The sequence below is a fragment of the Conger conger genome, chromosome 7, assembly GCF_963514075.1.
Source record: "Conger conger chromosome 7, fConCon1.1, whole genome shotgun sequence".
NCBI lineage: Eukaryota > Metazoa > Chordata > Actinopteri > Anguilliformes > Congridae > Conger > Conger conger.
In genome coordinates, this window is record NC_083766.1 from 7318254 (window position 1) to 7341524 (window position 23271).

Consider the following 23271-nt stretch of genomic DNA (forward strand, 5'->3'; position numbering starts at 1 on the left):
ACATTACAGCTGACGCTTTCATCCAAAGTGGCTTACAGTTGAATAGGCAAAGCCAATGTGGGCTTAAGGGCCCAATATTTTATCTTATTGTGACTATACTGGGGCTTGGACCATGAATCTTCCATGTCCCCAACAAGCATCTTCGCCACAAAGGCTATCTTTCTCCCTGCATTTGAATAACTGTAATTGTGCCTCTGGCAATTTAGCAGTACCTCAAACAGCTGGTGATCGAAGGTAACTTCTGAAGTGTACCTATATGCACTCGTTCAATACAGAAATTGTAAGCAAAGTTTATACTCTTCTCAGAAATACATTGGTGTATTTCTGAGAAGTAGAGCTTGCGGGCACCTGGAAACTCATGTAACAGGAAGTTGAGGGTTCTGCACAACTTGGGCCCACCATACACCTGGCAGGACAAACCTGTGACTATAGGGCCCAGACTGAGCTTCTTTACTGCCTGAGCCACTCATGAACATACTTTCTGAAGTGAACAATTTCCCATTGCTGTGAATGCAGGAAGCAACACAAGCAGCAGCAGCACAAGATGCCAAAAAGTCCAGCATGAAGTATATTGCATTAAGTTGTGTAATGTGCCCCCCCCCCCCAATTACTCAACTTCTGTTCTGTTTCAGGTGTCTCTCCAGTTCTCCTCCACCCAGGAGCTCCCCGGAGGGAAGGTGTTTTTGGAGCTGCAGGCCCAGCCGGGGTCACTGTGCTCCCTGAGGGCCATCGACCAGAGTGTCCTTCTCATGAGACCAGGCAAGGAGCTGAGTGCACAGGAGGTGAGCTGAGACCCTGAACAGCCCTGCCTAGTCATAGACATGACCTGATACATTTCAGTAAGGGATGTGTACTTTGTGTTTTTAACCTTGTGTGGGTATGTTGACTCAGCTTGTGCAACAGAGAAAGAGACAATATTGTCATATGGACAGGGGTACTGTCCTGTTTTTAAATAAAGAAACCAGTCTCACCTGAATTTGGAATGTCCAATTTGCAAACTATGTATGCTCACATACGGCCCTGCTGCTGTCTTGGGAGAACAAAAGCCATCTGTGGTTCTCCTCCAAAACATGGGCCTGCCAGCAACTGCTTCTTTTTCACTCCGGAACCGCAAACCACCCACGCGCAGATCAGGGGTGGTGCCGACTATGGCTTCTGGCAATAGACAGCACTGACACGGATCAAATTTGTTACCAGACCTTGATGCGCAATCATGTGCCACAAGCAGCACTTTTATGGAGTGAACTACCCAGTAACTACCTTTTTTTGCTTTGTCGTGGTGCCTGGTAACCCCATCTCTCATACGCACACTTACTGTTCCCACACAGACGCACACACAGCAGAATATTATGAATGTTAGCCGCAATAATGAAGCCCAAATTTAGAATGGCTACCTCAGTCTTGAATCTTAAATGTGATCCATCTTCTCAAAAAATCACTTTGTTCTTGTGCTGGCAGTTTACCCTTCATGAAATGTTTACATACACATTTTGACAAGCCCTTCATGTACTTTGTGATGCTGTGGTATGAATGTTCAACCATCCTCAACCATCAACCATGGACAAAAAAACCCCACATCCATTATTTTATTGAAATTATATTATATAATGTGTTTCACAGTGATTGGATTTTTTTGCCATTAGTCAAGCAACTTATGATTTGTCCTTCCTTCTTCATCCCAGTTCAACTTTCATTTTTCTATTTCTGTCTATCTGAACTCTTTCAGGTGTATGGGAAGTTGCCTGTCAAGAAGTTGCTTGGCTATCCACATATTCTCCAGGACAGGGATCCCCCTCCCTGCCTTTCCCTTACACCAGGAGACCCAGATGGCCTCTACCACCAACCAGAAAGCCATAAAACGGATCTCTACGGCATCTTTGAGGTAAGCATTTTGAATCCTGCATCATGTTGGGCATCTAAATACACCTGCAGCTGAACCAGTTAATAATGGTTTGGTTTGGAAGAAGAAAGCAAGAAGCCCCCGTAAAGCACCATTGTCGAAAAAAGGGCATGTGCTGAATCTGTTACAATTTGCCAAGGAACACATCGATTGGCCCAAAGAGAAATGGCGTAACATTCTGTGGACTGATGAGAGTAAAATTGTTTTCGGGTCTAGTGGTTGTCGACAGTACGTCAGACGACCCCCGGGTACTGAATTCAAGCCACAGTACACTGTGAAGACAGTGAAGCATGGTGGCGCAAAAATCATGGGGATGTTTTTCACACTAAGGTGTTGGGTTCGTATACCAGGGATCATGGATCAATTTGAATACATCAAAATACTTGAAGAGATTATGTTGCCATATGCCGAAGAGGAAATGCCTCTGAAATGGGTGTTTCAACAAGACAACGACCCCAAACACACAAGTAAGCGAGCAACATCTTGGTTCCAGAAAAAAAGGATTGAGGTAATGGAGTGGCCAGCCCCGTCCTCAACCCCATTGAAAACTGGTGGCGTGATATTAAAAATGCAGTTTGTGAAGCAAAACCCACAAATTCACAGGAATTTGTTCATCCTGGGCTGAAATACCTGTTTCTATGGGCCAGAAGTGGGTTGACTCGATGCAACGCAGATGCACAGCAGTTATTAAAAACAATGGTCATGCAACTAAATATTAGTTCAGTAACTTGAAGTGATGTTAAATCTTGAAAAAATTATTCAGTTTATACAGTTTGAAGAGAAAAATGTCAACACTGCCATTTTTAAAAAAAAATCCTTTTCTCCTTTTCTGTAAAAGAATTGACGCAGACTTGATAAAATTTGTGAATGCTTTGGTTTGGAATTGAATGTGTTCAATTTGCACTTTATTCCCTTTTTTAATGCACTGCTATTTATTTAATCACAACTGTATATTGAAATATAAACTTATTTGTTTGCCTTATTACTATTACGTGTCTTAATCTGAGGTTGTTTAATGAATCTGCAGCTATGTAGGTGGATAATACATGACATGGAATCAGTGCCAGCTGGTGAGCCAAAAATTGGCGGGGCACAAAACCTTCCTTTAAAATGATTATTACACTAGCTGTTTTAAGCCATTTTCCTTGATTTGCGACCGTGATTAAATAGCAAAATACTCAACGCCATCAGATATAGCCAACAGTGCCAACGCTTAACACATTGAACACATTGTTAATGAGAGAGGTCAGAGGAGAAGAGCCAGACTGGTCGAAGCTGACAGGAAGGTGACAGTAATGCAAATAACCACACATTATAACAGTGGTATGCAGAAGAGCATCTCCGAACACACAATGTGTCAAACCTCTAAGTGGATAGGATACAGCAGCAGAAGTCTAAAAAATAAGTCTCATAAATACCTAATAAAATGGTCACTGAGGGTATGTTTGCATTGGTTGGCACTTTCATTCAAAATGGCAAATTCCGAACCTCAATATCTCAAAACCAATCTCAATGCCATTTTGCAGGTATTGCTATTTTGCAGCATTTCTGGATACCCTTTAAAAATTTGCATCAAACATTAAGCCTTTTTTTAGGTTAAAATAACAACGGATCCTGACACAAGACCACTCATTCTATGGGTAATTCAGAAATTTGTGGTACAAACCTCTTCTTTAATTTAAGTCTTCAACCATGTGTGTGCAGTAATATTTTGAGATATTGAAACTTATGCGACTAGTCCAAATTCGGTGGAAATTGCCCTCTAGGGGGGATGCAAAGTGTAAAGGGTTAACTATCTCAGACCCGCATTATGTTCCAGCTCTGAGAAAAATATCACTTGCACTTCTCTAAAAAAATAATTTTAATAGTTTAATAGTGAGTACCTCAACATTAATAAGGAAATTGTACTAACATCTAAGAAATTAAAACATCGTGCACACAACACTCACAGTGAAGTATTTGGCAGTGACACAATTTCTGTTGGTTTGGCTCAGTATTCCAGCTCATTGGATTTGAAATTAAATGAATGATTAAATAAAATTAAATATTAATGATTAAGTGTATAATTTCAGGTTATTTACATTCATATCATGTCTGTGTAGGAATTATAGCCCTTTTATACATAGTGTCCCCATTTCAGGGCACCATAACATTTGAGGTGCATGGTTTCAGAGGTGTTTCAGATTAGTCTGGCATGTTTAATCACTTCCTTAGTGCAGGAATACGAGACCCATTTGTCAACATGAGGACCAGAGTTGTGCCAGTGAAAGTCAATGATGTCATTTTGAGGCTGAGAAGTAAGAAAAAACGGGAAGCAATAGGCTTACCAAAACAACATAATTGAGAAGAGAGTACTGATGCCCTCAGTAATCACAAAGGGACTGATATGCCAAGGATGACCTCTACAGTTGATGAGCAATGAATTCTTGCCATAATGACAAAAAAAATCTGTCCACCAGATCAGAAAAATCTGTCTGCCAGATCAGAAACCGAAGGCAGGTGTGGATGTGACCGTGACTACAGTCTGCAGAAGACTTCACAAACAGAACAACAGAACCTTCACTACAAGACGCAAACTACTATTTAGGAGCAAGAACAGATTGGCCAGGTTACAGGACGCAGAGTTCTGGAAGACTTTTTTTTTCGGAACAGTGTTGCGCAATTTTAGCTCACTACTTCCACTTAGCCTACTGCTACAGTGAAGGTTAGCTTAATTGTGTTCATATAACAATGTTTGCCGTCAAATAATGGTTCCCCACCCAATGAAATCAGAGCTGCCGCCAGTGCATGGGGTTGGGGGACAACATGTTTTTTTACTGTTTGCTTGTTGTCTCTGTCAATTTAATGATGAATATTTCAACTTTTCATATCTTGAAGGCAGTTGGTGTTAAAGCCCTGACCAACTCAGGCATGAAAAAACCTGTTCCCTGCTTTTCCATGGAGCTGAATCCTATGGGTTCAAAAGAATATTTCATTCAAAGTGGTATGATGAACTTTGCTTTTCCTCTTGCTGCTATGGTACTATAACATGGGGCGGCCTGTAGCATAGTGGTTAAGGTAAATGACTGGGATATGCAAGGTCGGTGGTTCTAATCCCGTTGTAGCCACAATAAGATCTGCACAGCCATTGGGCCCTTGAGCAAGACCCTTAACCCTGCATTGCTCCAGGGGAGGACTGTCTCCTAATTAGTCTAATAACTGTACGTCGCTCTGGATAAGAGCGTCTGCCAAATGCCAATAATGTAATGTACTTGATTGACTGATTAAATATTTGCATTAACAAGCTGGTGAAAAGATCTACCTAATAAATTGCTCACTGAGTGTATATAAATTTACGCTTTGCCTTAATTGGTCCAGTACTTGCCCCAGGTAGCCTACATTTACATTGAGCTAGCTGCCAAAATAAATATAACACATTTTTAAAGGAGATTACACAGACTAATTGCATTAAACAGGCCAAAATAGTGCTCGTTAAAAAAGTAGTCCTGTCATTTATTAAAAAACGAAAATTTGCAAAATAGACAGGTCGGGACCGCAATTGTTTTTTCATACCCAAGAAAATGTAAATAAGAGAAAATTGCAGAATGCAAAGTTCTGTTAAATCACTCATACAAGTGATTAAGTAAATAAGTTTATACATTTTAAGAATATGAAAATGTTCTTGCATGAGGACCAATGCATATCAGCTGATTGTAGGAGATTATATTTTATGTTTTTTACCGCCAGGGCTAGATTTATTTCTTTTTTGTAAGGAGGAAGCCTGTGGGAAACCTTTTTGCACTGTGCATCTTGAAAATAATGTATTTAATATATTTAATTCAGTGGGTGTAGGCTATTCGTTGTCTGGGGTCTATGTTAGCAGTGTTCCTAAAGCAGGAAGACATTGGAACTGTGCACATATTTGTGTATTTATCATAAGTCATATTGTTCATGAGGTCAATCAGAACGATAATGATCATAAGTCGTTATTGCATATTGCACATTTTTCTCATATCGTGCAGCCCTAATAACAAGGGATGTAATGACTGTACATATCACCCGATATGGATGTAAATACCCTCAAATTAAAGGTGACAGTCTGCACTGTAACCTCATATTCGTTATTTAATTTGGAGCCTTAAAAACTGAAATTGTACCACTGTCCAAATACTTACAGACTGTAGATAATCGTGGAAGCTTTTAATCATAGCTTCTTGACTTCTTGACAAAATGAGGCAAAATTATACTTTCATTTGCTGAAAATGTGTTAACATTTATTTGTATTTTGTATGTATTTGTTTATTTTCTCTTTTCCCAAGGTTTTCCAACACGATTTGGTTCTTTTATACTCGAAAGGGAAAGTGGAGGTGGTCCCGGAGTGGCAATTGAACCCAAGGAAACCATTCGCACATTCTTTCCAGAGACCTGGATTTGGGACCTGGTACCGGTAGGGTGTGTATCATTAACCAAGGGATCCGTCCTACAAAGCATTTAGCCACACACTGGACAGATAGATACACCCTAGGATAGGGTGGCAACTGCAACTGCCTTGAGCTATTTCAGCCATTTACTCTAGGTTATTTTAAATCTTCCTGTTCACTCTTGGACTCAGAACTGTACTTTCCTCTTGGGTCCTCAACGCACTTTATTTGCACTTTATTGTACATCACTCTGTATAACAGTGTCTGCTAAATGACTGTAATGTAATCTAATGGTTTATTGTTGTCTTCTTCCGATTGGTTTTGCTTCTGTAATGGATTTGGATCTAATTGGGATTTAAAAACTCTCATTCAGATGTAATTAATTCAACATTTCATATGCAACACTTCTTCGCTAAGTTTCTGCTATGCCTTTTGTCCTTATCATAGATTGATTGTCTATTCTCTAATATCAGATTTTCCCACGATATGGTATTTTAGGTTTTTAAAACTTTGTACTATAAGGAATATGAACACAGGCTTGTACTTTTCAGGACAGTGTTTATTTCTCATTGATCACTCCTGGGTTGCAGTCCCATGTTCCAGTCCGTTAAATAATGTGAATAAATCTAGATAGAGGAAAGGATAAAACATAAACCAAATTATGGATTAGTAAACTAGATTATTAAGTGTTTTTTTTAAGATATTCTTTGAACAACGAGGAGTACAATTTGAGTACAAGTACATCCCTTTTTAGAAACAACCTTCAGTGTGAACACTCTCAATGCTGAGTAAACTTTGTATGGTACGAACTGAGTCATTGATCTGTCATGATCACGAATTGATTGTGTTCTACAGATAGTATCCCCCACTACATTACTGCAGCACCTCACACAAACATCACTCACACAATCTGACATGCAGTGACCTGAGAGCAGTTTTACCTTTTTCACCACATGATGAATACAATTTAAAGGAGAGCAATGTTGTTTTTTATATTCAACGGAATACATAATCAGCCATACTTATAATATCTCCACCCATTATTCATGCAATCCTCCCCTAATACATATGCAATAAGGAGAGAAGTGAACCTTGTGATAAATCAGGTAGATGGCAGGCACACTGCTTTGCAGGCCCATACACCTGTTTGATACATAAGTTGTATGTTTCTGGGACAGGATGTGTCATATGTGCGCCTGAAACTACTTGCAAAAGGCTTAGTAAATCTAGCACCAGTGTTTAAATCATCTGCATATCTCATGCTATTTACTTCAGTTAATGCCATGGTCTTGGTCAATACTCAATTCTGTTTCTTCAGGTTAAGTTTAATCACTATTCTAAATTAATACGCTGGCCTGAACAAAGTTCCAGAATGCCTGGGCTAATGTTACCAGAACATTTTTGTTCAGGTAATGCAATGCTATACATGGCTAGGTAACTAGAGGTCTAGTTACTGTATATTGTCACTGAGTTACCGAGGCAAAAATGTTCAACCAAAATATGTGAATTCTCCTATTTTTCAGGTTAGCTAACCACATATTGCACTCCCTTCACAACAGTGACACAATTATTTGTCTTTTTTTGCTGAGCTAACACTATTCTGCAGGCATAAGGTAGCCAGCTTTCCTCCGTAACAGACAAGGAAAGTAAGCACAAATTGACAGCATTTCCTGATGTGCTCAGCACCTTCTCCTCTCTTCTAACAGAGATTCAGGCAGAGTAAAAGTGGAGCAAACCATCCCGGACACTATTACCAAATGGGCAGCAAGTGGATTCTGCAACTCTCCCGCAGGATTCGGGCTGGCCACCAACACAATCCTCACGGCCTTCCAGCCCTTCTTTGTGAGCCTGACACTGCCATACTCTGTCATCCGTGAAGAGATGTTCCCACTGAAGGCCACAGTCTTCAACTACCTCTCCAAGTGCATCATGGTGAGCCACTGCTCGGTGCACAGCCATGGTTATACCACAGCCTTCTGTGGTCCCAACTAGTAAGAGCAACAAAAAACCCACAAAAGCAGTACATATACTCAGTGAGCACTTTATTATGTAGTTATTAGCACTTATTAGTACTTATTCATTAGTCATATTAGTCTTCTGCTGCTGTAGTCAGAACTCATATCACTCAGGGTAGCCAGGGTAGGTTCCGTGAGATCTGTATGCTAATATTACAGTATTTTTGTTGGAGTGTCATGTGATCGCCTGGATGGGTGGCTGCCCATACACCAGTCTCTGTGTTCAAGGGTGGAGTTTCAGTGCCCGTTACCTTCTGGGGAACACAGACTGGAGATTCAGGCTAAACATGTTCAGTGATGTCACTGGACATGTTTGTTTTGAGAAGTTTAGCCCCATATTTAGGAAACAGCTTCACTGGGGAATAGGTTGCAACTAGCAATATACTCTACACCATACAATGGTGTTCATATTTATGAAAAAAACTACTTTAAACTGCTAGTTTAGAGTCATTTGAAATTTCATAATGTATCATAAGGTTCAAGTTCTCTTTATTTCTGGAAATATGACAAATTAAATTAGCATGTGAGATATACTTGTCTGGACAATAACTAATACATTTTTTAAAGGGATTCATAATAAATTGGATTGCAGTGGCTATTTCAGATCAAGATCTGTCAGCAGGCCAAGAGCTACCACTGGTGAAGAAGAGAAGAGGGCGCGGGAATGTGTCCTCAATGGGCTAACAGACTGTTCTCATCTTCAATTCTCCTTCTTACCATTTGTATTTATCCTGTTTCACAGGTGCATGTCAGCCTGAGAGAGTCGGCACAGTTCACAAGCCAGCCGTGCGATGGCTGCCAGTATAAGCGATGTCTCTGTGGTGAGGAGAGTGAGACCTTCACCTGGATCGTCACCGCCACCACTTTGGGTGAGTCACAGTGCCCCCTCAGGTTGGCTTATTGTGGGTTCTACACGTGGCTTAACCTTTAGTTAGGAAGATAACACAAGAATCAATTGTCGGTTAGAAATGTATATCAATGAAGCCAGTTAATTAACCCCCCTTTCACAAGACTGCTCCCCTTCCCCTTGTGGCTTTACATGAGGCTCTATCATACCCTCTCTAAGGTCGGGTGAACATTACAGTAAGTGCAGAGGCCCTGAACACTGAGGAGCTATGTGGCAATGAGGTGGTCACCGTGCCAGAGAGCGGACAAATCGACACTGTTGTCCGTACACTGCTTGTGGAGGTGAGACACCACACAGCCATCTATGATCTGTCTATAATTGAGTCTTTTTAAGTCGTTTTAAAATTGCATTTATTTGAATTAATGAGCAACCAAATTAGATAGTAGGGGATTTAACATACATATACAAATGAGCAAATCATAAAAAAAACAATGAACAATCCCAGCTGTAGCTCAAGAACCCAATGTCTGATCCTCACCAAACACACAGATGTAGTCCATACTTATGTGGACACCTGTCGATTTTGGCAGGCAATAATCTAGGTGACACTAGAAGAAGCAAATAAGTTTAAATTCCTGTTACTCTTAGGGGGCGCTATAGCAGCTATATCATAAATGCAGGATTTCAAAGAGTGTTGCTCTTTCGCTGTGGTTAATGGAGAATCCTAAATCCTAAAGTAGATCCTACTCCTTCAGATGAACGACTTTTCTTTAAGAAAGAATGTTGGCAACTATTTCGATTTTTTTTTTTTCTACAAAATTGATCCTGTTGACAAAGAGGTTGAGGTTTTAGACATGGTGTGTTTGTGATGTGCACTGATTCTGTGAATATGCCCTGATTTGTGTCTCTTTTTCAGCCTGAGGGCACTGAACAGACCATCAGTCACAATGCACTGCTGTGTCCTCAAGGTCTCACCTTTTCCCTCTCTCCTACAACTGCAAAAATATCCATGCAAAGCTGGAACAAATCAAGAACAAATTTAGATTGTTATTGTAGCATGAAGATGCTCTTTCAAAAAACAGGAAGTTTAAAAATGATCCTTGAATCCTTTTTTCAAATATATTTTTTCCATTTATAAAATGGAATCATTCCCTTAAAGACGTCAATTACATGACTGTGGAATTATTTCTCAGCAAACTGCTTTAGAGTGCAGTGATTTCTGTAAAGCTGGGTGGAGCTCTTGATTCTGTCTACCTGTATGTTGCCTCTCACTCCACCAGAGGGAGCTGTGGAGAAGGATGTTTCTCTGGAGCTGCCAGAAGTTTTTGTGGAGGGTTCTGCCAAAGCCTTTCTTTCCATCCTGGGTGAGCAAACTCTCCCTTCCTTCTCAGCATTTTATACTTGAAATAAAGTTCTACTTCAGGATGGGCACCTGTCTGACCAGCAAACAAACGAAATGCAGGTGGTGGTACTACTTGAACCCTTAACATTGCATTCCAGATACCTCCCATTTATGACCTTCCAATTAGGAAACATACATTGGAATGGTCCGTTGACTCGAAATTACGAGTCGGAAAGTCTGGCTCAGTGTCTGGCTCAGAATTACGAGTTGTCAAGTAGGAGGAAACTGACATTATTCAAACAGAAGTGCAATTACCTAAACTTCAATTATACCCCAAGTATGATAAAGTATAAAATAATACTCCAGAGAATTATTTTTTTTATATGGGATTAGTAATCCTTTGATGCTCTGGCCTTAAAACTTCCTTTAAAAACTAGGTTTTTGATAGGGGACTGCTAGGTATCCCAAAAAAATCCCATTGTTCAATGACGTGCTTTCTATTTTGATGGCCGAAACACATAAAAATGTCATTGGAAAAAATTGTAATTATTAAGTATTTTGTTTTTAAAATATATGGAAAAACATATACTATCATATCCCTCATGAGATCAATTATATGAGAGACTATCAAACTAGAAAGTTAAGGAAAATTGAACAACAGAACGTAAGATTAATGACAAAAATCTTTGAAAAAATAAATTAAGATTTCCTTTCCCCAAACCCCCCAGACCCTCCAACATTAGTTTAGATGTAATATAGTTTGTTGCATTTATGGCAAGCAATTCTAATTATACCAGTGTGTTGGGTTGCATGGATATGGGTGTGAGCTAGTGTGTTGAGGTTGATACGGGATGACTTGTTGGGATTTTGGTATATGAATGTATGTATTGACCAGGTGTCTGCCTACTCTGACAGGCGATCTGATGGGCCGTGCCATGAAGAATCTGGACAGCCTGTTGGCTATGCCATATGGCTGTGGAGAACAGAACATGCTGCGTTTTGCCCCCAACATCTATATCCTTAGGTACCTGGAAACCACAGGACAGCTGACATCGAAGATCAAGAACAAGGCCATTACCTTCCTGGAGAGTGGTGAGAGGGACATGGTTGGGCTCTAGAGCTCGTATCTCATTGGCTGGCTATTATATTGTGGGGGGATCACAAGGTTGCCTCACTTGGAAATGTGCTCAGATTGCTTTAACAGCATCTAAGCACATCCACACAGAGATTATATGTTTATCTTCTCTGTAGCAATATACAAATGGGGGGGGGGGTACCAGCTTCTCAGTAATCTTGGTTTTCTGCAGGATATCAGCGGGAGCTGAACTACAAGCATAATGATGGCTCCTACAGTGCCTTTGGAGAACGTGACTCTTCAGGGAACACCTGGTTAGTCTCAGTGTCCACCTCAGTCTCACACAGAGGAGGGAGTCCCATCACCGCTCTTCACCTGCGCACAGACACAGTGAACACCATTACAGTATGAGCATGCGCAATGTGTGTCATTATTAGGGGTTGTCTCATGAATTTTGTTGCAATCCAATACTTTTGCTCACCTAATAATTGGGTGGTCTGATTCAAAAGGTGATATGTTTAACAAAACAAGATTGAAATACCGGGAATTAAAAGCTAAAATTTGGACCTGTCATCTCATGTCCATATTTTGACCTCAAATTCAATTGTCTTCAGTGTATAGTAAAAACAACGGAATTGACCTTGCTGTTCCAATACTTTTTGAGGGGACTGTAAGTCAATATTGCAATGCAGTTGCTTTCTCTAATTTTGCTGATACTCAATACATACCATAATAAGTCACTTTAAGAAGCTCTAACTGGCAAGACACCACACACAAAATTTGACATTTATCTCCCACCTGAGTACAGGGTTTCAAAGCTGACATTTGCAGTACCTGTATCTGTGTGTCCAGGCTCACTGCATTTGTGATGAAGTCTTTTGGAGGCGCAACGCGATACATCTTCATTGACCCAAAATACATTACCAGTGCCAAGCTATGGCTCAGCCAGCAGCAACAAGAAGATGGCTGCATAAAGTCTGTGGGGAAGCTCTTTAGCAATGGAATGAAGGTGAGCTGAAAGAGAATACACGGAAATGTACACACACACAATCACATATAAGCAGCTGCACAGACAAAAAGACACACACACACATAAATGAGAGGATGCTCTCTTCCATATTATACAGTAGCTCTCCCCCTGTGGATATGTTCAGGCGATCTTCACGGGTCTGCATATTTCATTCTTACAGTACCTTCGATGTCTGTGTCTCCAGAACTCCCCAGTCTTTGCAATGGTATGTTGTGTCCACTTACAGGGTGGAGTCAGTGATGAGGTGATGTTGACAGCCTATGTTACCGCAGCACTCCTTGAGCTGGGCACTAACAGCACTGTGAGTACACCATCAAACCTGGACGACATCTGTACTGTATCTGTAATCTAGTGTTCTATATCATGAACACTGATATAGTTGAGGCTAGCGAGGCCTGCAGGTTCTTTTACAGGAGTGATTTGGGTGTTTGATAAGACTTTTAATTAAAGAAATGAAATGGTAATTTTAGAAATGTGTTCCGTTTTTACTCAGGTTCCCTTTTTCTAATATTACATTCTGTCTAATGACACAATGAAACCATTCTGTGTGAAAAATACTAAATAATACAGGAAATCTGGAAAGGGGCAAATACCATTTCACGGCAGTGTACATATTCTTCTCATACTGCCCCATTTGTATCACCGATTCTGACCGATAGAAAAGACAAAACCATTATGTCATTAGGTGGCTTTATTGGTTATTAGAATTTCTTTACAATTTAAAATCTTTTTTCTTTTTTAAAACACACTCAATAACACAAAATAATGATTTTCACAAAAACAGGCACTCATTTCAAAACTAGACAACAAATCTCATTTAAATGAAACCTAACTTTAGACAAAGGTGTGGAAACAAATGATGAAACAAATGAGAGAAAAAATCATGTCAAAACAAAAGGAAAACAAAAGGGTGAGTTTTAAGACAACCCAAAACGGGCAAGATTATAAAAAAAAAGGGGGTCCATCTTGCTCGGGTTGAGCAGGTGTTGAGGACCTCTTGCCCCTCTTAGGGGCGGGTGGACTATATGACCAGTTCTTTCCAGTGGTCCACCCCCCATTTCTCTCTCGCCAGGGTCTTGTTAATGTGATTGTCCAACATCACGCTGTCTTGGAGGAGGTTTTGGAACCTCCTCCGGAGACTGATCAGGTCTACCGTTGTTTTTTGGTACACCTTGATGTTCCTCGTCTCCCACAGGACATGTTTTACGGTGTTAATTAACACCATGACGTCATTAACAATGAGAAACTTAGGATTCAAAATAATGGCGTTATATTAAAGCGTTATGGAACGAGAACCGTGGTATATCGTTGTTATTTCACAAATTTCACAAAAGAAAGACAAGAAAAACTTTAAAGTAATGTATTTTTAATGAAACTATGTTTTAAGGTAAATGTATTCTTCCGCTCAACAGCAGACGTTGGCTGCTACGCAACGGTATTGTAAACGTTAGCTATCAATAATGTATCCCCCACTCCACTATCAAAGTAGGAATAATGTATCACCACTGCACTAACCTTAGCTAAGCAACCCTTTTCCAATAATGTATAACCACTGCGTTAACGTTAGATAGCTTCCTAGTTTACGTTACACCAGAAGACACTGACACACACGTCATTTGTTTTTGTTGGAGACGTTTATCGGGACACTGCCAGATAACGTGCAGGGATTTAAACTCTATCGAGTCATCATTTACTTCGTCGGGGTTTGATGTGGTATTTCGATCCGAGGATGTTGCCTAAAAGTTGTATTTTGTTCGTTCCTGCTCCTTTCCAAATCAAAGGACACTTTAAACTCACTCATTTTATTTTACTTTACTTTGGTAGGCTATTAAAGGCGAGATGATGATTACGTAAAGTTACGTTCATCGCAAACTGACCACTAGAGACAATGGACCGGACCTATCCTACTTATAGTTGTGGTATTGCTATATACAGTAAATTGTTTATCCTGTTGGATACATCTGAAGAGAAATTCCATGTTTTGGTGTTCATACTTGTTGAGAATATGAATTTGTGGACAATCTGATATGTCATTTCATAGCGAAAGACTTTGCCAGCCGTTGTTTCATTTTTGGAGAATTTCCAAACTTCATGATTGTTGATTGGTTCAAATACAACCTTGCTCGTTCCAACGACCTGGCTACTAGAGGCTGCGTTGAAACAACAAATTGGGAAGGAATATGGAGCTACAGTTAGCTTCACTCGTTTCATTAAGTAATGAACAAAACAAAAGCAAAACAAAAGTAGAAAAGCTACTTTATCCATGGCTGGGTGGGTGTTAATTTCAAGCTCAGAATTAAAATAAAAATAAAAATTGAATGAAATTCAGTTTAAATTGAATATGGGAATATACTCTCACTGAGCACTTTATTAGGACCACAATACTGATACTGGGTAGGGCCTCCCTTCGCTCTCAAAACAATCTCAATTCTTTGTGGCATGGATTGCACACAATGTTGAAAACATTCTTTGAAGATTCTGTTCCATGTTGATGTGATTGAATCCCACAATTTCTGCTGATTTGTCAGCTGCACATGCATGCTGCGAATCTCCCATTCCACCACATCCCAAAGGATTCAGATCTGGTGACTGGGAAGGCCACTGAAGAACACTGAACTCATTGTAATGAGTTGAAACCAGTTTGAGATTACTTTTGCTGTGTGACATGGTGCATTGTCATGCTGGAAGTAGCCATTGGAAGATGGGTACATTGTGGCCATGAAGGGATACACACGGTCAGCAACAATACTTAAATAGGCTGTGGCATTCAAGCAATGATTTAATGGTATTAACAAGCCCAAAGTGTGCCAAGAGGACATTCCCCACACCATTACACCACTGCCACCAACCTGGACTGTTGACACAAGGCAGGTTTGGTCCATGGATTCATGCTGTTGGTGCCAAAATGACCCTACAGCACAAATCAAGATTCATCAGACCAGGCTACGTTTTTCTAGTCTTCAGCTGTGCAGTTTTGGTGAGGCTGTGCCCACTGCAACCTCAGCTTTCTGTTCTTGGCTGACAGAAGGGGAACCTGACGTGGTCTTTGGCTGTTGTAGTCCATCTCTCTCAAGGTTCGACATCTTGTGCATTCTGAGATGCTGCTTTCTGTCAACTGGCCATTCTCTGTTGACCTCTCTCATCGACAAGGTGTTTTGATCCGCAAATCCGGAAGATCAGCAGTTACAGAAATACTGAGCCCATCTTGCACCAACAATCATACCACAGTCGAAATCACTGAGATGAAATTGTTTCCCAATTCTTATGGTTGATGTGAACATTAATTGAAGCTCCTGACCCGTATCTGCATTATTCTTTGCATTGCACTGATGCCACACAATTGGCTGATTAGATGATTGCATGAATGTGTAGGTTCCTAATAAAGTGCTCAGTAGGTGTATATGCTGCAAAATATAAGAGTTACAGTGTAGTCAAGCATGATGTTTTTCCATTGATTTATACAGAGAGTTCCTCTCTTTTGTGTGTCAGGATCCCATGGTGCACAGGAGCCTGTCATGTCTGAGACTGGCCTCAGATCAGATCAACAACATTTATGCCACTGCCCTGCTCTCCTACACCTTCACCCTGGCCGGGGACATTGTAATGAGGACTCGTCTCATTGGCCGTTTGGGCGAAGTGGCCATTATCACAGGCATCTGCCCCTCTCTTTCTCAGTCAACACTTTCTAGCACCACAGTTTATAACACCACAGGTTGCAGCTCTTCACTGTTTCATTGTCAGAGACACGTGCACCTTAAAAACTGCAGCTTGTTTCTTCAGTTTTCAGTGTTGTCAGTTCATATAAATGGGTTCAGGTAGGTGTACAGCAGTGGATTTGCACAAATATCTTTGAAAGTTTCTGTAGATAAAATCAAGGATAACTATACACAATCTAATCTAATCTAATGTGATCTAAAAGATCCATTTTAATTGAGTATCTCCCTGATTTTGTTTCTAATGCTATAATCTAGGCATGAATCTAGTAACTGTTTTAATATTGAACATGACTTTATATGAGGAGTATAACATGCCAGTGTGTTTCTGTGTCGTACCATTATGAATTTGTGGGGTGAAATGTGTGGGCTGATTTATTTATCTCAAAGAGACTTTACCTTGATGGGGTGTCTCGGTGGCGCAGCCTGTAGAGCACTGACCGCCTGCTCATTGTGAGCCGCGACCTCGGCGGTTCGAATCCGACCGTCCGACATTTGTCGCATGTCTTCCCCTCTCTCTCGCTCCTGTTCTTCCTGTCTCTCTATACTATATACTGTCCAATAAAGCTGAAAAATATCTTTAAAAAATAAAAGGGGGCTTTACCTTGTTAAATGAAGGTTAATAAAATAAATGATGAATAGACAGACGTGTTATGATCTGTGCCTCTTGTTTTAGAACAAGGCCGTCACTGGGAGCGTGCTGGGGCTTCTGGAAAAGGCTCTCTAGCAGTGGAGATGACCTCCTACGTGCTCCTAGCACTCCTCTCTGGACCTCCCCTTGCTGACTTTGACTTGAGCTACTCCAGCTCTGTTGTTCGCTGGCTGGCCGACCAGCAGAACCCCTACGGCGGGTTCTCCTCCACACAGGTCCTCCATCTTTTTTCTCTTACATGTATTTCTCTTCTATATGTTTCTCATTTTAAATGTTTTGTTTTTTTAAATTTTGTAAGCCTGCATATATCTTTCCATCCTTTCCCCTTTTCTTCTTACCTCCCTCTTTTTATTCTCATCAGGACACAGTGGTGGCCCTGCAGGCTCTGACGCTGTATGCTGCTGCCACCTACAGTAAGGGAGGTGCCAGCACAGTGATGGTGACCTCTACAGGTGGATATAAAAGGCAGTTCCGTGTGGATGAGCACAATAGACTGCTCTACCAGCAGGAGCAGCTGCAGGAGGTGCCTGGAGTCTACAGTATTAAGGCCGAGGGCGAGGCTTGTGCATTTGCTCAGGTCAGCACTGGATTCTGTGGGAGCAGTAACTCTGATGTTATCACTACTGGGCACATTGCCACCTCTGGTACTGGAGTGTAGATTAGTGCTACTATAGATCATACTTGTGATTGAAACAGTCAGGAAACAGCAGTGATGTGTCATCTTGTGACACAAAGGGTGTTCTAATCTTTTCTGTCTTCCTGAAATGTCTTTCTCTCTTTCAGATCTCACTGCAGTACAATATCCCCCCTCCTCCAGACTTCTCCTCCTTCACCATCAACGCCAGCGCATCAGGGGTCTGCAACAGTACAAAGAAAACATCTCTCCAAGTTGATATACTTGTCAGGTGGGGTTTACTTCTGTTCTTGCAGTACGTAAAGACTGAATTTAGACCATACTGTAAGACCTGCCAGTTCCTGGCTGAGGTGTGCATCTGGTATGGACAAAATGCATGCAATCTCCTGTAGGAAAACAGCAAGGTGTATTACGAGTAGCATGCACTGTATATGCTATAGCTTGCTCTACAAGTTGAACATTTTTTATGTGCTTACTGTGGTGCCTCGGGGTGGATCCTGAGGTGCCGAGGGTGTGCACAGCTAGAAACCAACACAGGAGATCGCAGATGTCAGAAAAAAATATTTCTTTTTATTTTTTTCTGTGGTTTTTTTTTTTCCGGGGTATCGGGGATAGCGCCCCCCCTCAGGGCAAGGGTAGGGGAAAACGGGAGAAATCAAAGGGGCCGTTTAGGCAAAAAATAAACGAAGGTTCTTCCCAGACCGGGGTATTTTCCAGGGCTTCCTCCCTCCTCCCCTCTTCGGCCGCGTCAGGGCTGGCAGGAAACACAAAGACAGGGGGTAAATAGGAAGGGATTCTCTCTGGCTCACATGACCGGCGTCCGTTCCAGGTCTTTGGTGTTGCCGTCCGTAAAGGTGGGGTCTCCTTCAGGGTCAGTATGGCAGGGCGTTGCAGGTCCTTCCTCTCTCTGCTTTCCACGCTCTCACACGCTCAGGAATGGCACCGACTGACTCTGGCTGCAGCCTCGACCGTGCCTTAAATCCCCTTCCCTGCTCATTAGGAAAAGAGGCTGCAGCTGAATCAGTGATTTTCCACTCTGCTCACCCACGTGTGCTGTCCGGGGTCCTGGACTGCAGGTAGAGGGATCTCTCTCCAAGGTGCTGATCTCCCGACCACCTCTTTAGGCAGATATACTCCTTCGCACACCTCTCCCAATGCGTGACGTCTGCGCGGTTGACCTGCACGGGCCCCTCCAGGGTTCTCCACCCATGTGGCGCAACATGCAGTAGCAGGGGTGCCACATACCCCCCCCCCTCAGCTCCAAGCCCCGGGCGGGAGCGTCTGCCCCTAGGCCATCCTCCTTCCTGGATAGCGCATCAGCATTCTGGTTCAGCTTCCCAGCACGATGTTCCACCTTGAACCGGTAGGGCTGCAACTCTAAAAACCAGCGGGTTACTCGGGCGTTGCTGTCTCGGTTAAGGTACATCCATTTGAGGGGAGCATGATCGGTCACCAACAGAAACTCACGGTCGAGTAGGTAATATCTTAATTTACCTACCGCCCATTTGATGGCAAGGCATTCCTTCTCGACCGTGGCATAATTCCTTTCATGGCTGAGGAGTTTTCTGCTGATGTATGTCACTGGATGCTCCACTCCATCCTGTATCTGTGACAGGACCGCTCCCAGGCCCACTTCCGATGCGTCGGTCTGCAGCACGAAGGGTTTCTGGAAGTTGGGAGTTATTAGAACTGGTTCCTCACCTAGAGCGGCCCGTAAGTCCTGGAAGGCTGCAGCGGCGAGAGGGTTCCATTGGACCCGGTTGGGCTGCTCCTTTTTGGTGAGGTCGTGGAGGGGGGCTGCTCGTGCTGCAAACTCTGGAATGAACTGCCGATAGTAACCCACCAGACCCAGGAACATTCTCACCTGTTTCTTCGTGGCCGGTTGGGGCCAGGTGGCAATGCTGTCGACCTTGTTCGACTGAGGCTTCACCCGCCCCCTCCCGACTGTGTGGCCAAGATAGGCGGCTTCCTTCAATCCGAGCCGGCACTTTGCAGGGTTAGCCGTCAGCCCGGCCTCCCTCAGGGACATCAGCACCGCTTCGACTTTGTCGACATGGCTGTCCCAGTCGGTGCTGTGGATGACGATGTCATCCAGGTAGGCTGCCGCATACCTCTGGTGGGGCCGCAACACCTGGTCCATCAACCTCTGGAACGTGGCTGGGGCTCCATGTACGCCGAAGGGGAGGACTGTGTATTGGTAGAGGCCCGTCGGGGTCGCGAAGGCCGTCTTCTCCCTGGCACGGGGTGTTAGGGGAACTTGCCAATATCCCCTCGTCAGGTCCAGGGTGCTGATGAATCAGGCCGGTCCCAGCCGCTCAATTAGTTCGTCCACTCTCGGCATGGGGTACGCGTCACATAGGGAGACATCGTTCAGCCGGCGGAAGTCATTGCAGAACCGCCAGGTCCCATCCGGCTTGGGGACCAGCACCACAGGGCTGGACCAGGCACTGCGGCTTTCCTCAATGACCCCGAGGTCGAGCATTCTCTTCACCTCCTCCTGTATGGCGTGTCGGCGAGCTTCTGGGATTCGGTAGGGTCGTAGTTTTACCGTCTTCCCAGGTTCAGTGCTGATGTCATGGGTGATTAGGTGAGTGCGGCCGGGCATAGTCGAGAAGATATCCCGGTTCCGACTCACCAGCTCACGTAGCGCTTGCTGCTGGCGGGAGCTCAGCTGCTCTCCAATACTCACGTCAGGGGTGGGTGGGGGCACCCACTGGGCAGCGAGGACTGGGGTCGGAGCTGGGGGTGGCTCATGCCACCTCTTCATCAGGTTGACGTGGTAGATTTGGAGGCGGTGTCGTCGTCCCGGCTGTCTCACCCGGTAGTTTACAGGTCCTGTGCGTTCCACGACCTCATACGGCCCATGCCATCGGGCCAGAAATTTACATTCACTGGTGGGGACTAGAATCATCACCTTGTCTCCCAGGGCGAATTCTCTCACCTGTGCTCCCCGGTTATACAGCCTGGCTTGCTCCCGTTGTGCCCGTTCCATGTGGGCCCTCATCATGGGCCAGATCTGGGCCATCCGCCGGTCCATCTGCTCCACATGCTCGATCAGGCTGCGGGTTCGGGACGGTTGCTGTTCCCAAGCCTCCTTTGCCAGGTCTAGTAACCCCCGGGGTCGTCTGCCATACAACAGTTCAAAAGGGGCGAAGCCGGTCGTGCTCTGGGGCACCTCTCGGACTGATAAGAGAAGATAGGGTAAGAGCTGGTCCCAGTCCTTACCGTCCGTTTCAATCATCTTCCTCAGCATGGCTTTGATGGTCTGATTGAATCTCTCCACTAGTCCGTCAGTTTGGGGGTGGTAGACGGAGGTTCTTAGTTGGGTTACTTGTAGCAGCCGGCACATCTCCTTTAGGACCCCTGACATGAAGCATGATCCTTGGTCTGTCAGGAGTTCCTCCGCTATTCCGACCCTGCTAAAAAGCAGGAACAACTCCCTGGCAACTGTCTTTCCGGTCGCGGTCCTGAGCGGGACGGCTTCTGGGTAGCGGGTTGCATAATCGAGGATGTACCGATGTCCCCGGCTGGACTTCGGTAAGGGCCCCACGATGTCCATCGCAATCCTTCTGAAGGGAACATCAATGACCGGCAGGGGTATTAGTGGGTTCCGAAGGGTTACCTTAGGGCAGTGGAGTTGGCACACGGCACAGTGTCGGCAGTAGTCTTCCACAGCCTTTTTCACCCCAGGCCAATAGAACCTTGCCAGGATCCTCTCGTAGGTCTTCTCCATCCCCAGATGGGCTCCCAGCAGGTGAGTATGACCTAGGTAGAGGACTCGGGGCACAAACGTTTGAGGGACCAGCAGCTGTTCAACTTCCTCCCCCTGTGGGTTACAGACTCGATATAGCAGGTCTTGTTTTACCCTGAAGAAGGGATACGATGGTGTACTCTCCGGCCCTTGGGGTACCCCGTTAATGTCTCGGGCATCTCTCCAGGCTTGAGCGAACTTGGGCTCGTGTAGTTGGGCAGTGCCAAAGCGTGTGGGTGCTTCGGCCTCCTCGCTCACCTCTTGGGGGCCTTCCGAGAAGGCTAGACGGACTTCTCTCTCCGGGGCCAGGGCCTCCCCAAGCTCTTTCTCGGACGCAGTGACGGTTCCACTGGTGGCCGGGGCGCTTGGTTGGCGTTCCGTCTCTGGTGGCAGGGCCTCTCCTTCACTGTCCCCAGACGTCGCGGCCCAGACTGGTAGGGGGGTACGGTGGGCAGCCCGTCGGGGTTGCCGTGGCCTCGTCTCCCTCAGAGGCCGGGGCCCCTCCTCCCAATAAGTCTGGAACAACGGGCAGTCTCTTCCCATTAGTACAGGTACGGGTAAATTTGGTACAACCCCCGCTCTTACCGTGTGCGTCCCCCGTGGGGTGATTAGGTCCACCCACACCGTGGGGTATTTCCGGGTGTCTCCATGGATACACTCCACGGCCACCTCTTCACCCCTCTGTTCTCCAGCAAAGTCTGGTCGCAGCAGGGTGATGGCGCTGCCCGAGTCGAGCACTGCTTCAGTGTCCTGGCCCCCCACTCGTACCGGCAATCTTGGGGCCTCCGTACTCTGGTGCGCCCAGCAGGTGGTCAGGTACAGGCAGGGGTGCGGTGGGCTGCTCCCACCACTGGCGGTGGGCATGGACACCTCCTTCCCAGGGCAGCTCCTGGCCAGATGCCCCTCCTCTCCGCAGTTGTAACATCTCCACTCGGGCCGTGGTCTCCCCGCGTCGGGTCTGCCCCGGCGATTTGGGTCAGGGCGGGCTGGTGGGTGCTTCACAGGCTGTGGGCCCCTGGTTGGGCGGCTCTGGGGTTCAGTACGTTCGGATTGGAGCATCTTCTGGGTTACCTGGTGGTTTTCGAGGAGGCCTACTAGTAGTTCTACAGAGGCGGGGCCCATCTGTGCCACGTACCGTTTGGCGTCCTTCGGTAGGGCGCGGGTGCATCGGTCCAACACCACCCTCTCCAACAGGGGTGGCCCATCTTCCTCGGCCAGCCAGCTCCTGGTCAGGCGGGTCAGGGCGGCGACTTGGGACCGGGCAGGCTGGGAGGCGTCATATGACCAGTCGTGGTATCTTTGGGCTCGTGCGGGTAGGCTGAACCCATATCGGGCTAGGATGGCTCTCCTCAACTTGAGGTAGTCGGTGGCATCAGCCACGGCTATATCTCGATAGGCCTGTTGGGCCTCCCCTGTCAGGAAGGGGGCTAGTATGGCCGCCCAGTCTGCCTGTGGCCATTCTTCATGGTGAGCCGCACGCTCAAACACCTGGAGGTACGCCTCAACATCATCATCGGCTGTCATCTTGGTCAACGCATCTCGGGGGGTTCGTCTCGATCCGTCACGTGGAGCTAGGCGACAGAGTTCGACCACCGCTTCCTGCAGGGCCCGCTGGGACCTCGCCAGCTCGGTGATGACCGCTTCCAGCCTCCCTCGGGCGCCCTCCTCTGCTTCCGCGTCTTGCATCTCAGCGAGGGTAGGGGCAGTCAGTCGTCTCCTTCTTCGCTCTTCGCCAGGGGGTGTGGCTTCCATTCCCTCTCAGTTCTCACCCGTGTTGGTTCTGCGGCCCAGGTCAGCTTCCACAGCGTGGCATCAGTTTGCCCGCATTCTCCACCATATGTGGTGCCTCGGGGTGGATCCTGAGGTGCCGAGGGTGTGCACAGCTAGAAACCAACACAGGAGATCGCAGATG

The 23271-nt window shown here is 44.9% G+C and overlaps 1 protein-coding gene across 3 annotated transcripts in view; it reads left to right on the forward strand.

The window, feature by feature from the left end:
- LOC133132366 (alpha-2-macroglobulin-like) overlaps positions 1-23271 on the forward strand; it is a 40311-nt gene that overhangs the window by 11948 nt on the left and 5092 nt on the right. For 2 of the 3 annotated variants that reach the window (XM_061247761.1, XM_061247762.1), the window contains exons 15-31: positions 633-782; positions 1727-1882; positions 4778-4883; positions 6199-6331; positions 8007-8232; positions 9058-9184; positions 9382-9503; positions 10079-10130; positions 10443-10526; positions 11420-11596; positions 11812-11893; positions 12432-12588; positions 12836-12910; positions 16099-16261; positions 16999-17189; positions 17336-17551; positions 17758-17878. In XM_061247761.1, coding sequence (XP_061103745.1) covers positions 633-782; positions 1727-1882; positions 4778-4883; positions 6199-6331; positions 8007-8232; positions 9058-9184; positions 9382-9503; positions 10079-10130; positions 10443-10526; positions 11420-11596; positions 11812-11893; positions 12432-12588; positions 12836-12910; positions 16099-16261; positions 16999-17189; positions 17336-17551; positions 17758-17878 — 2338 coding nt within the window. Of the gene's footprint in view, positions 1-632; positions 783-1726; positions 1883-4777; positions 4884-6198; positions 6332-8006; positions 8233-9057; positions 9185-9381; positions 9504-10078; positions 10131-10442; positions 10527-11419; positions 11597-11811; positions 11894-12431; positions 12589-12835; positions 12911-16098; positions 16262-16998; positions 17190-17335; positions 17552-17757; positions 17880-18608; positions 18717-23271 lie in introns of those variants that run through there. The other variant, XM_061247763.1, reaches the window with a different exon arrangement.